Source organism: Heterodontus francisci, chromosome 47, assembly GCF_036365525.1.
Source record: "Heterodontus francisci isolate sHetFra1 chromosome 47, sHetFra1.hap1, whole genome shotgun sequence".
Lineage (NCBI taxonomy): Eukaryota > Metazoa > Chordata > Chondrichthyes > Heterodontiformes > Heterodontidae > Heterodontus > Heterodontus francisci.
In genome coordinates, this window is record NC_090417.1 from 1,235,482 (window position 1) to 1,250,369 (window position 14,888).

The window sequence follows — 14,888 nt, forward strand, 5'->3', positions numbered from 1 at the left end:
CATACTTACCTGCCAATTCACCAACCCAGCTACCAGTCCACATGCGAAGCTACCAAACTGAATCACTCTCCTGCCCTGCGTACTCCCCACACTATGTCCGATTACCAGTCCCCCCCCCCAAGTTACCCTGAATCCCTTCACGTCACCTCTGACAGACTCACAGTATAATAAGAGTGGTCATCAGGAGGAATATGGCGAGTGTGTTGCGCTGGCAGTCAGTGGTCTTAGTGCGTTCCTTCACCTTCCCTCCGCACTTCTTGCAGCAGCGACAGCAACAGAAGAACAGCCCCACTAGGGGCATCAGGACGAAGAAAAGCACCCCGATGATGAACGAGACGAGGTAGCCAGCTTCGTAGCGCACCACCTGGAGCAGAGAAAGCAGAGTGAGGCGGCGGAGAAACACGTAGCGGCCTTTCCATTTCATGCTAAGGGGCAGAGAACATAACGGCAAGACGAACAGCGGTCTTACATTGGAAAGATGCACCCTTGCTTAGTGCGATCGGTGGCAGGGATACTACAAGCTGTGCGCTCATTCACCATCCAATCAACATAACATAGAAACACCAACAATTTATGGCAGGGGAGGAGGCCATTTGGCCCATTGCGCCAAGTTGGAATACTGTACCTGGTGCTCTTTCACTCTGAGAGCGAGAGGAAGGAATAGACCTGAAGGAGCTTGAGACCTGAGGGGAGAGAGAAAGACATGGACAAGACGCAGAGTAGAGGGAGATCTGAGAGGAAGAACAAGACTTGAGGGAGAGGGAGGCTAAAGAGAGAAAGACTTGCATATCCACTGTGCCTTTCTTGACTACAGGATATCTCAAAGTGCTTTACAGCCAGAGAAGCTTTTGCCACTGTTGTAATGTGGAAAACTCAGCAAACAGCAATGCAACGAATGATGGTGTTTGAGGGATAAATAAATATTGACCAGGGAGAACGCCCTATCCTCTTCCAGGAGTGCCCTGGGATCTTTTACTCCACCTGAGAGGGGAGGAAGGGCCTCAGTTTAACATTTCATCCAGAAGATGGCACCTCAGAGATTGCAACACTCTCTTTGTACCACCGTAGAGCATCACATGGGAGATAGTGGTCTAGTGGTAATGTCACTGAGCTACTAATCTAAGAGCGTGGGCTCAAATCCCACCATGGCAGCTGGTGAAATTTAAATTCTATTAATTTACAAATTTAATTCACAAAAATCTAGCTTTGAAAGCTAGTGTCAGTAATGGTGCCATGCAGCTATCATCAATTGTCGTAGAAATCTATCTAGTTGACTAGTGCCCTTTAGGGGAAGGAAATCTGCCATCCTTTCCTGGTCTGGCCCTCATGTGACTTCTGACCCACAGCAACATGGTTGACTCTTAACTGCCCTTTGAAAGGGCCAAGCAAGCCACTCAGTTCGAGGGCAATTAGTGATGGGCAACAAATGATGCCCTCATCCCATGAAAGAATTTTTTAAAAACATGCTCAAGTCCCTGGAGCGAGACTTGAACTCACAACCTTCTAACTCGGAGGCAAAGAATGCTACCCACCAGCACTTCAGCTCAGTGCTGGTGAGACTGGAGTTAAAGGTAGATTCCAAGGGAAGAGAAAACAATGGAATTCAGTACATTACCACCAACTCAATATATTCCCGATCCTCACCTCCTTTGCCTCAAAGGTCTGATCCTTCTGTAGCTGCTGAATAATACCTGAGAAGAAAACAGAGCAAAAATTGAAAACAAATACACTCTAGACAGATGTTGGCGCATACGAACCACAGTAAGGATTCAGCTCGAGTTCTCTTACAACAGATAAAGGATAGCCTCGTGATTCAGGAGGGCTGGACCATTTCTGATATAGAGTGAGCCAATCCTGCTGGACAGAAAGGCCAAGAGAATTCCTGATAGGGGAGACAGTGTTTGATTTCACACTTGGATTATCATAGAGATCCTGGCTGTGTTCCCTGGAAGAAATATTAGCTCTGTCGACAATAGACAGTTAAGAGGGGAGCTGATAGAGGCATTCAAAGTCGTGAACTGTTTAGATAGAGTAAATAAGGAGAGACTGTTTCCAGTGGCAGGAGGGTTAGTAATCAGAGGACACAGATTTAAGGCGATTGGTTAAAAACAAAAGAGGTGAGACAGGGAGAATTTTCTTTTTACACAGTGAATTGTTGCGATCTGGAACACACTGCCTGAAAGGGTGATGGAAGCAGCTTCAAGAGTAACTTTCAAAGGAAAATTGGATAAATACTCGAAGGGGAAAAAAAATTACAGGGCTACGGGGAATGAGCAGGGGAGTGGGACCAATTGTAGAGCTCTTTCAAAGAGCCAACACAGGCATGCTGGGCTGAATGGCCTCCCTCCTTGCTGTATCATAGTATGATTCAAAGAGCTGATGTAACATCTGTACACTCTCAGTATTATTTGGGCTTTTGGGAAGAATAGTTTTTTTTTTAATTATACAGTAACAAGTGCTCTTGTAGTAATAAACACCAGTTGCCTAAGCCTAGAGAAGACAGTCGAAGGCTGGAAGTAGGTAAGGCTTAGTTAGATTTTATATATCGCAAGCTTAAGCTACATTGGAGCTTTGGCATAAAATAAGAGAGACTTAGGTTAAGAAGTGAAGTGCCAAAGATGAGGCAACATCTGGAACAGATGCTTGTTATACCTTCAAGCCTCTTGTAAAATTCTAATCAAGCATTTGGGGCCCAAACACCACCATATCCCACTGGTTAGTCCACCGTTCAAGGCCTAGACAGAACACACATGATCCATGGGTGACCCACCAACAACACTTAAGAAAAGAACATTGTGATATTTGCACAAGTGCCTGACACAGATGCTCCATCGTCTACAATGTCCTCGATCATGCTGTTCACAAAGACAATAAATAGGAAGACTGACAGTGATTGCCTCATTTCTCTTTTGAGAGTGTGGCTCCCTGATATGGGGAAAGCAAACTGATGGAGTTAAAGTTACACACAGGGAAGGTGCTGGCCATTCTTTCCAAGAGCTACGTTTTTACCAGCCTAGATTGCTATAAAGGTCCCATGTGAACTGAGGCTGGGGCTGAAGCACTGTTAGGACAGTATGGAGATCACTTTACTCTGTATCTAACCCTTTTTTTTCTTTCTTTTTACTCTTTTCCTTTTCTAACCCGGTTTTATTTTGGGGTGGGGGGGTGAACAGTGTAGGGGGAACTTTACTCTGTATCTAACCTCGTGCTGTACCTGTCCTGGGAGTGTTTGATGGGGACAGTGTAGAGAGAGCTTTACTCTGTATCTAACCCGTGCTGTACCTGTCCTGGGCGTGTTTGATGGGGACAGTGTAGAGAGAGCTTTACTCTGTATCTAACCCGTGCTGTACCTGTCCTGGGCGTGTTTGATGGGGACAGTGTAGAGAGAGCTTTACTCTGTATCTAACCCGCGCTGTACCTGCCTTGGGAGTGTTTGATGCTGATACTGGGAATGTAACAGCAATGTATCCCATTAATTCGCCATTAAATAACTCATTTGATAAGCACAAACATTTACAAAAGAACTTGTGTGTAATTCAGCAGAATCAGGTTCAGTCCTTCAGTCATCGGTTTTAGATCAAACAGGTTAAGAGGGGGGTTAAAATGTAGAGGACTAACTTCCGTGCACAGTGAAACAGGGCCCAATGTGAACTATCCTCACCCTGCAAGCGGTCCTGGGCCAAAAGGAAAGTCTTAATATTTCACTTTAACTTTCTTGGAGGACCGGGAATAGCAGAAGTGCCCTCAGCCGGAAGACTTGCTTGCCATCCCTTTCTCCTAACCTTGGATAGATCCTTTCCCCAGGTCCCTGCCCTGAGCCTCCCTCCCCTTCACTTGGGCTCCTGGATATAGCCTTCTGTCGCTGGAGGCCCAACCAAGCCTGCCCACCAGGTTGTCCAGTTGGCTGCTTGTCAGGCGGAAATCTCGATAGATTTTTATTTTAAGATCAGTTAAGGAGCATGAGCACTTAACTGAAGAGGGAGGACGTTCCCTCTTGAGAAACAAAGTGTCATTTCACCTGTGTGAATCAGTGTAGCGCTGATCTGTGACTGTAGAGCTAGACTATTTCCGTGAGATGTTGGGCTCGAAATTCGGCTGCGTAGTGCCCTGTTTTTCAGCGTTACGGGTGCCATATTGTGCCCGAGATATGCCCAAACTATCGGCCCATCTCCAACCTCCTTTTCCTTGCCAAAGTCCGTGAACGTCGCCTCCCAAATTTGTGCCCATCTTTCCAGGAACTCCATGTTTGAATCCCTCCAGTCAGGTTTCCGCCCCTACTACAGTACCAAAACGGCTCTTATCAAAGTTACCAATGACATCCTATGTGACTCTGGTAAACTATGCATCATCCTCCACGCCCTGTCTGCATCCTTTGACACGGTTGACCACACCATCCTCTGCCAGGGCCTCTCCAGTGTCGTCCAGCTGGGTGAGACTGCTCTCACCTGGTTCCATCCTTATCTATCTAATCGTAGCTATAGAATCATCTGCAATGACTTCTCTTCCTGCTCCTGCACATTTACCTCTGGTGTCCCGCAAGACACCCCTTTAAGACGGCCTTAAAAGCTCCCTCTTTGACTGAGCTTGTGGTCAAGTGCCCTAATATCGCCCTGCGCGACTTGGCATCAAATTTTGCTTGATAACGCTCCTATGGAGCGTCTTGGGACATTTTATTACATCAAAGGTGCTATATAAAAACAAGTTGTTGTTGTTGGTTGTGCTACTTCAAGTGTGTGTGTGTTTAAGTAGTATTGGATGCAGCATAGACTGAATAAACCAATGAACACTTGACCTCTATGTCTCAAGATCCATATTATTGCTGACTCATATGAGTATACAAAATTTATAAGCGTGAAGAGATAGCCATTCCATCACACCCACCCCACACTCATGACAACACTTCCTCCATCCTCCCACACAACCGCCCCTGCCAAACCAATAGACGGAACAACTCATCACAAATAAAAGCCATCCTCCAACAATCAAACGGAGGACTTTCCATGCATAAACAATGAGTCCAACCTGTTGGAAAGGGATTTGGCTGCACTGCATCCAGGTAGCGATTCACCATATTGTATAAAGGCTCAAGTGAGCCAGCATCTCCGTTCAACCTGCCAAAGCCGTGTTCCAGCACATTTTGGAACTGAAGTCTGCCCGCCGTGCAATTCTGAGAAGCAGCATGTTGTGGATTGAGGAAAGTTACAGCCAGCACGAAGAAGAGGGCCATTCCTTCCCTGTGCATCTCCCACTGATCTGGGACCAGAGTTACGCAGTCGCTGTGATCCTGTTGAGTGAAATAAGGGCACAATCATTCCTCTTTGAACCCAACGATTTGTTACTAAAAGGCAGCAAGCTTCCCTTTCTAGCTTTGCTGACGCAGAGCTTCAAAACATGCCAACATACAAATTAGGAGCAGGAGTAGGCCACTCGGCCCCTCGAGCCTGCTCCGCCATTCAGTATCATGGCTGATCTGATTGTGACCTCAACTCCACATTCCTGCCTACCCCCAATAACATTTCACCCCCTCACCTTTCATGAATCTATCTCCCTCTGCCTTAAAAATATTCTGCATTCTGTTTCCACAGCCTTTTGAGGAAGAGAGTTCCAAAGGCTCACCGCCCTCAGCAAAAATATTTCTCCTCATCTCCGTCTTAAATGGGCAACCCCTTATTTTTAAACAGTGACCCCGAGTTCTAGATTCTCCCACAACAGGAAACATCCTTTCCACATCCACCCTGTCAAGATCCCTCAGGATCTTAAATGTTTCAATAAAGTCACCTCTTACTCTTCTAAACTCCAGCGGATACAAGTCCAGCCTGTCCAACCTTTCCTCATAAGACAACCTGCCCATTCCAGGTAATAGTCGAGTAAACATTCTCTGTACTGCTTCCAACACATTTACATCCTTCATTAAATAAGGAGACCAATACTGTACACAGTACTCCAGATGTGGTCTCACCAATGCCCTGTATAACTGAAGCATAACCTCCCTACTTTTGTATTCAATTCCCCTCACAATAAACGATAACATTCTATTAGCTTTCCTCATTACTTGCTGTACCTGCAGACTAGCCTTTTGCGATTCATACACTACGACACCCAGATCCCTCTGCATCTCAGAGCTCTGTAATCTCTCACCGTTTAGATAATGTGTTTTTATTCTTCCTGCCCATGACAATTTCACATTTTTCCACATTTTACTCCAATTTCCAGATCTTTGCCCACTCACTTAACCGATTTGGAATTATCGGGAATTCAGGAATGTGTCCTCCATTGATTGCCATCCCTTACAATTCCCTCCGACAAAGGGATGGGAATCAATGGAAGACACATTCCTGAATTCCCGATAAACAGTCGCAGCGTGCAAAGCTCTACATTAGAACCTCTGAGGAGGAAAATTTACCCCATGCTTTCTATCCCATTCCAGCTGTAGAATAACGTGACCGAGGAAACATGTCAAATCCTGTCGGTGGTTGGCATACACGAGTAGTGCTCAAACTTAACAGGGCAGAGGTTCCCTGGCAAATATCAATAGCATCCCAGCAACTCCCAGAACTAACTTTGGAAGTGCTATATTAGCTACTTAAGGAAAATCGCAGAAATATTCTTGGTTTGCGACAACAGAAGTAACACTACTAAGTCAGCAAGTGCAGAGTAATACAATGACAGATAAAAATCGGATGTTCTCTTGAACTCGATGGGAATGCGTTACAGAATCTTGGAACGTTCTGTTTAAAAACTGACTTTGAACAACCCCACACCACACCTCCAGTCACTCCCCACTGCACGCACACACATACTGAGCTGAGAAAACAGACCTGAGTTTTCGAGAAGGTTACACTTAAAATAAAAAGAGGACCGAAAGCAGTTCCCACCTGGCTGACGCTCGGGAGCTGGACTCAGTCTGAAGTTTGGCTGCTTTCCTCCAGGATCTCTGCAAGAGAAAAAAAAATCAGCTTCCTGGTCTTGGAAGACCTGCAAGCAAAGGAAACCTGTTAGACAGGTTTGAATGTAGTTTCAGGGCGGAACAACCTCTGAGACAAGGACAAATTGCAACAAGAAAAATAAAAAATAAAAAAGAGGAAACATTCAGTAGTTTCATTTGCATTGCTCACTCAAGGGCGTGGCAGCTTCTTCAGATCATGCACTGCGTAATTACACCTTCACAGGTCATTTTCAACTTGTTCAGGCAAAAGCATAACTCTTGAACAAACAGCTACTAAGGTTAGAAAATCAGTAACTCATACATTCCGATAAAGAACGGGAAATGCTGTTAGGCCCTCTGGCCTCAAATTATAAGAAAATTCAAATTAAGTAATTAAGAGGAATATACAGTTACCTCAATCAGACCTTTCTGCCATCTCTTAGTATCTTGAAAAGCTTCTCTGCCCTGTCTGATTGTCTCCTGAATTGATGTACATTTTCCAATTCTGATAATGTACAAGGGCCTGATTTTAACTTACTCAAAACCCATTCACTTAGCCTTAAAATTGGGCACCTTAATGTCAACCCTTTTTCCAAAGATGCTGCCTGACCTGCTGTGTTTATCCAGCATTTTCTGCTTTTATTGTCTATTTATATTATTCACTTCAGCTGCCTTCCCGATGACTCGTTCCGTATTCTACTGACCTTTGGATGAAAATCTTCCACCTCCCTTCTTGCTCCTGACTTCCTCATTTGAAACTGGCGCTTCCAAGTTTTCGAACCCCATATTCACATCGAACCTTGAACTTCAATTCAAAGCAACCCATGTCCGGAGAAAGACTTGCCTGTCACAACCACCGGACGTCTCAAAGTGCTTTGCAGCCGACTCTGCAAGTGTCGTCACTGTTGTAACGAAGGAACCGCAGCAGCCAATTTGTACACAGCAAGCTCCCACAACCAGCAACGTGATAATGACAAGATGATTTTTTTGTGATGCTGATTGAGGGATCGGAACTGTACAGTGTTCTGGTTGAAGTCTGATATTTACGACACTGTAGTCGAGCATGGCTACCCGCCCCGAACCCGACGGGACCGGACAACACGTGTCGGTTTAGGGTCGGGTAGCTCTTCCGGGTCCGGCATTCGGGCTCGGGTCAGACACACTATATCACCACCTCCGGTACGTGGCTCCAGCACGTACTCCAGATACAGCACTGAAACAGGCCCTTCGGCCCACCGAGTCTGTGCCGACCAACAACCACCCATTTATACTAACCCTACAGTAATCCCATATTCCCTACCTACACTAGGGGCAATTTACAACAGCCAATTTACCTATCACCTGCAAGTCTTTGGCTGTGGGAGGAAACCGGAGCACCCGGCGAAAACCCACGCGGTCACAGGGAGAACTTGCAAACTCCACACAGGCAGTACCCAGAACAGAACCCGGGTCCCTGGAGCTGTGAGGCTGCGGTGCTAACCACTGTGCCACCCTAATTGTTCCTCACTATTTAATCTGTATCCGATTTTTGCATCATGTGCATGCCGTGGTTTCTGCTGACATTCAAGTCCTGAATTAATATTTATAGAAAAATGCTGGCATGCTGAAACGGCAGAGCAGGTTCGAAGGGCTGAATGGGCTACTGCTCCTAATTTTTATGTTCATATCTTTGGATGACTCAGCAGGTCAGCCAGCATCTGTGGAGAGAGGAACAGTCGAATGGAAAGTCACCTACCCGAGACGTTAACTCTGCTTCTCTCTCCACAGATGCTGCCTGACCTACCAAGTATTTCCAAGCATTTCCTGTTTTTATTTCAAATTTCCAGCCTCGACAGCTTTTTTACTTTTGAATTAATATTTAAAATGGCGAGACTGATTCTTATCCAACCTGAAAAATTGCTATTTCCATCTGGCCTCCACTATCTGTTTTAAAGGCAATTTTTTTAATCCAGTGTTGTACTCTGACAATTCAATTCCTCATGTTGAACTCATGTGAAAAGTTTCCAACAAATTCAAGGTGACATCAACAAGGCAACTTATAAAATGCCAACTAAAGCTTCATTCATTTTAGTCCTAGCCTGCTTTAACACTTCTAGTGTCTGCTCTCCGAACGATCGAATCATACAGGAGGTATCCATTCCGACCATTGTATATCTCTGAAAGAGCGATTCCATTACTCCCACTTGCCAGATCTTTCCCTGTAGCCCTGCAAATGATCCCTTCTCAAACATACATCCAACCCCTTTTTGATAGCTGCTCTTGAATTTGCTCCCATCCAGCTTTCAGGCGGTGTATTCCACATTGCAACAACCTCAGCTTCTCCAGTCTCTAGAATGAGGTACTTGGTCTACTGAACAACGTCGAGCCACTGGTTTCAAACTATCAAAGTCCACATACCTGCCTCTGCCCCACATCCCTTCACACCGTTCATTCACCAAAATCTAGCAATCCCTGTTTTAAAATTAGGCGGGATAGAGGGGGATGTAAAAGGGGTGGGGGAGTTGCATTACTGGTTAAGGAGAATATCACAGCTGTATTGCGGGAGGACACCTCAGAGGGGTCATGCAGCGAGGCAATATGGGTAGAGCTCCGGAATAGGAAGGGTGCAGTCACGATGTTGGGGGTTTACTACAGGCCTCCCAACAGCCAGCGGGAGATAGAGGAGCGGATATGTAGACAGATTTTGGAAAGATGTAAAGGTAACAGGGTTGTAGTGGTGGGTGATTTTAACTTCCCCTATATTGACTGGGACTCACTTAGTGCTAGGGGCTTGGATGGGGCAGAATTTGTGAGGAGCATCCAGGAGGGCTTCTTGAAACAGTATGTAGATAGTCCAACTAGGGATGGGGCCATTCTGGACCTGGTATTGGGCAAGGAGCCCGGCCAGGTGGTCGAAGTTTCAGTGGGGGAGCATTTCGGGAGCAGTGACCATAATTCCATAAGTTCTAAGGTACTTGTGGATAAGGATAAGAGTAATCCTTCGGTGAAGGTGCTAAATTGGAGAAAGGCTAATTATAACAATATTAGGCAGGAACTGAAGAATTTAGATTGGGGGCGGCTGTTTGAGGGTAAATCAACATCTGACATGTGGGAGTCTTTCAAACGTCAGCTGATTAGAATCCAGGACCAGCATGTTCCTGAGAGGAAGAAAGACAAGTTTGGCAAGTTTCGGAAAGCTTGGATAACGAGGGATATTGTGAGCCTAGTCAAAAAGAAAAAGGAAGCATTTGTAAGGGCTGGAAGGCTAGGAACAGATGAAGCACTTGAGGAATATAAAGACAGTAGGAAGAAACTTAAGCAAGGAGTTAGGAGGGCTAAAAGGGGTCATGAAAAGTCATCGGTAAACAGGATTAAGGAAAATCCCAAGGCTTTTTATACATATATAAAGAGCAAGAGGGTAACCAGGAAAAGGATTGGTCCACTCAAGGACAGAGATGGGAATCTATGTGTGGAGCCAGAGGAAATGGGCGAGGTGCTAAATGAGTACTTTGCATCAGTATTCACCAAAGAGAAGGACTTGGTGGATGATGAGCCTCGGGAAGGGAGTGCAGATAGTCTCAGTCATCTCATTATCAAAAAGGAGGAGGTGTTGGGTGTCTTGCAAAGCATTAAGGTAGATAACTCCCCAGGGCCTGATGGGATCTACCCTAGAATACTGAGGGAGGCAAGGGAAGAAATTGCTGGGGCCTTGACAGAAATCTTTGCATCCTCATTGGCTACAGGGGAGGTCCCAGAGGATTGGAGTATAGCCAATGTTGTTCCTTTGTTTAAGAAGGGTGGCAAGGATAATCCAGGAAATTATAGGCCGGTGAGCCTTACGTCAGTGGTAGGGAAACTATTAGAGAGGATTATTCGGGACAGGATTTACTCCCATTTGGAAACAAATGAACTTATTAGCGAGAGACAGCATGGTTTTGTGAAGGGGAGGTCGTGTCTTACTAATTTGATTGAGTTTTTTGAGGAAGTGACGAAGATGATTGATGAGGGAAGGGCAGTGGATGTTATCTATACGGACTTTAGCAAAGCCTTTGACAAGGTCCCGCATGGCAGACTGGTACAAAAGGTCAAGTCACACGGGATCAGAAGTGAGCTGGCAAGATGGATACAGACCTGGCTCGGTCACAGAAGACAGAGGGTATCAGTGGATGGGTGTTTTTCTGAATGGAGGGATGTGATTGGTGGAGTTGCGGATAATGATGAGGATTGTCAGAGGATACAGCAGGATGTAGATCGGTTGGAGACTTGGGCGGAGAAATGGCAGTTGGAGTTTAATCCGGACAAATGTGAGGTAATGCATTTTGGAAGGTCTAATGCAGGTGGGAGGTATACAGTAAATGGCAGAATCCTTAGGAGTATTGACAGGCAGAGAGATCTGGGCGTACAGGTCCACAGGTCACTGAAAGTGGCAACGCAGGTGGATAAGGTCGTCAAGAAGGCATTCGGCATGCTTGCCTTCATCGGTCAGGGCATAGAGTATAAAAATTGGCAAGTCATGTTGCAGCTGTACAGAACTTTAGTTAGGCCACACTTAGAATATTGCATGCAATTCTGGTCGCCACATTACCAGATGGACGTGGAGGCTTTGGAGAGGGTACAGAGGAGGTTTACCAGGATGTTGCCTGGTCTGGAGGGCATTTGCTAGGAGGAGAGGTTGGAAAAACTTGGATTGTTTTCACTGGAACGACAGAGGTGGAGGGGCGACATGATAGAGGTTTACAAAGTTATGAGCGGCATGGACAGAGTGGATAGTCAGAAGCTTTTTCCCAGGGTGGAAGAGTCAGTTACTAGGGGTTTAAGGTGCGAGGGGCAAAGTTTAGAGGGGATTTGCAAGGCAAGTTTTTTACACAGAGGGTGGTGAGTGCCTGGCACTTGCTGCCGGGGGAGGTGGTGGAAGCAGATACGATAGCGACGTTTAAGAGACATCTTGACAAATATATGAATAGGAAGGGAATAGAGGGATACGGGCCCCGGAAGTGCAGAAGGTGTTAGTTTAGGCAGGCATCAAGATTGGTGCAGGCTTGGAGGGCCGAATGGCCTGTTCCTGTGCTGTACTGTTCTTTGTTCTTTTGTTCAATTGTTCCAGCATCAATTGCCATTTGTGGGAGACTGTTCCAAACTTCTACCACCCTTTGTGTGCAGAAGTGTTTCCTAATTTCGCTCCTGAATGGTCTGTCCCTCATTTTTAGACTATGCCCCCTAGTCCTAGACTTCCAAACCAGCAGAACTAATTTCTGTCTGTCTAACATGTCAATTCCCCTTAATACCTTGAAAACTTCAATCAAATAACTCCTTAATCTACTAAATTCCAGGAAATACAATCATAGTTTGTGTAATTCATCCTCATAATTTAACCCTTGGAGTCTAGGTATCATTCTGGGAAACCTACACTGCACTCACTCCAAGGCTGATATATCCTTCCTAAGGTGTGGTGCCCCGAACTGTTCACAGTTCTCCAGGTGTGGTCTAACCAGGGCTTTGTATAGCTGAATCGTGACTTCTACCCCATTGTTTTCTAGTCCTCTAGATATAAAGGCCAGCATTCCATTAACCTTTTTGATTATTTTCTGTACCTGTTCATGATATTTTTATGATCTATGTACCTGGAGCCACCCCTGCACCCCCCACCCCCCCCCCCCCCCCAAGTCTCTGGACCTCCACTGAGTCCAGCTTTCAACCATTTAGAACGGATTTTATTCTATTCTTTTTAGGTCCAAAGTGGATGACCTCACATTTGCCTTTACTGAAATCCATTTGCCACTATTTGGCCCATTCACGTAATCTATCAATATCTCTTTGTAGTTTTATTCTTCCACCTACACTGCTGACAATGCAAACTATCTTTCCGTCATCGGCAGACTTGGATATGGGGCTTTCTATCCCGTCATCTAAGTCATTAATAATATGAATAGTTGAGGCTTCAACACAAATACCTGTGGGACTAGTCACATCCTGTCGATTGGAGTACTTGCCCATTATCCCTACTCACTGCCTCCTGCCACTCAGCCAATTTCCTAAGCAGACCAATAATTTGCCTTCAAGTCCATGGGTTTCAATGTTAGTTAACAGTCTGCTATGAAGGACTTTATCAAATGCCTTCTGGAAGTCCATATAAATAGCATCTATAGACATTTCCATGTCCACTACTTTAGTCACCTCTTCAAAAAATTCAATTAGGTTCGTCAGACATGACCTACTCATTACAAATCCGTGCTGGCTGTCGGGGATTGGCTGAAAAATTTCAAGGTGTCTAGTCACCCTATCCTTAAACATAGACCGAGTAAGTACCTTGCAACAGATATTTGGCTAATTGGTCTATAATGCCCTGATTTCCCTCTTTCACCTTTCTTACTATCTCCTCCACTTATAACGGGCATGTTGGTGTTCATATGACTATCCTGTTAGAAGGAGGATGTACTGCCATTTAGAGACACTGAGAGAGAACAGGAAAAGAGAACGAAACAAAGAGGTGACAGGATTCCACTTCCACCATTGATGTTAACAAAATTCAACATGGAAAGAGATCAACAGATTGTCTGTCTGGTCTTTAAATCAAGGTTTTCCCATATTCTTATCTACCTAATCGTAGTCAGAGAATCACTTGCAATGGCCTCCCTTCCTGCACCCGTACTGTTACCTCTGGTGTCCCCCAAGGATCTATCCTGGGCAACCCCCCTATTTCTCATCTACATGCTGCCCCTCGGCAACATCATCCAAAAGCACAGCGTTAGTTTTCACATGTACGCTGACAACACCCAGCTCTACCTCACCACCACTTCTCTTGACGACTCCACTCTTGCTAAATGATCGGACTGCTTGTCCAACATCCAGTACCTGATGAGCAGAAATTTCCTCCAATTAGATATTGGAAAGACTGAAGCCATAGTTTTCGGTCGCCGCACCGAACTCCATTCCTGAGCTACTGATGTCATCCCTTTCCCCAGCAGCATCTGTGGAGAGGGAAACAAAGCTAACATCAATGACCTTCAACAGAACTGGGAAAAGTCAGAGATGTAACAGGTTGAAGAACAAAAGGGAAGGTCTGCGATAGGGTGGAAGGCAGGTGAGAAAAGGTTTCATGGTGTGGGTCCAAAGGGAGTGGTAATGGAACAGGTAAAGAAATAAAAGGTGTGTCTAGAGGAGGTGTGAATGGCAGGATAATGAACGCAAAAAAGGTGAAATAAGAGAGAAACGAGAGAGAGAAATGAAACGAGCAAAGAAAAGCTGGAAGCAGAGATGATCAATGATTTCAAAAGGAAATTGGATGGACACTTGAGGGAAATAAACTTGCAGGGCTATCGCCAGAGAATGGGACTGACTGGATTGCTCTACAGGGAGCTGGTATGGACTGAATGGGACGAAAGGCCTCCTTCTGTGCCGTAATGACTCTATGACTCCAGTGTGATGCCACCACCAATCTGCTGTTCCACTCCCCTCCCCTTTCAACATTCCAAAGGGATCATTCTTTTGAGATACCCTCGTCCACTCCTCAGCACCCCGCTTTCCTATGGCACCTTTCCATGCAAGCAAAGGAGATACAACACCTGCCCTTTTACCTCCTCCCTTCTCACCCTCCGAAGCCCCAAACACTCCTTCGAGCTGAAGCAGTGATTTATGTGTACTTCTTTCAATTTAGTATTCTGCACTCACTGCTCACGATGCAGCTCTACATTTGAATACCAAATGCAGGTTGGGGTGATCACTTTGCGGAACACCTCCATTCAATCCACTAAAACGTGACTCCGAGCTTCCAGTTGCCTGTCATTTTAATTCTCCACCTTTCTCCTAAGCTGACCTTTCTGACCTTGGCCAGCTACAGTGTTCCAATTAAGCTCAACATCTTCCAACATTGAATTCAACAATTTTCGATTGCCCCCAAGTTGTTTCTTTGCTGGTTTGTTTTGTTCTCTCATCCACTTCCCTTTTACTTTGCTTTCATCCAGCACCTCCTCCAGACACATCTTGT

At 45.5% G+C, this 14,888-nt stretch overlaps 1 protein-coding gene across 2 annotated transcripts in view; it reads right to left on the reverse strand.

Annotated features, from left to right (window-relative positions):
* The window catches only part of LOC137357137 (prominin-2-like), a 49,066-nt gene extending 35,284 nt beyond the window's left edge, over positions 1–13,782 (reverse strand). The window contains exons 1-5 of one of the 2 annotated variants that reach the window (XM_068023196.1): positions 13,757–13,782; positions 6,876–6,934; positions 5,023–5,284; positions 1,645–1,691; positions 162–364 (exon numbers count right to left, since the gene is read on the reverse strand). In XM_068023196.1, the coding sequence (XP_067879297.1) occupies positions 162–364; positions 1,645–1,691; positions 5,023–5,242 (470 nt within the window). In that variant the 5' untranslated portion in view covers positions 5,243–5,284; positions 6,876–6,934; positions 13,757–13,782. Of the gene's footprint in view, positions 1–161; positions 365–1,644; positions 1,692–5,022; positions 5,285–6,875; positions 6,935–7,115; positions 7,185–13,756 lie in introns of those variants that run through there. The other variant, XM_068023197.1, reaches the window with a different exon arrangement.
* Positions 13,783–14,888: the final 1,106 nt, after the last annotated feature.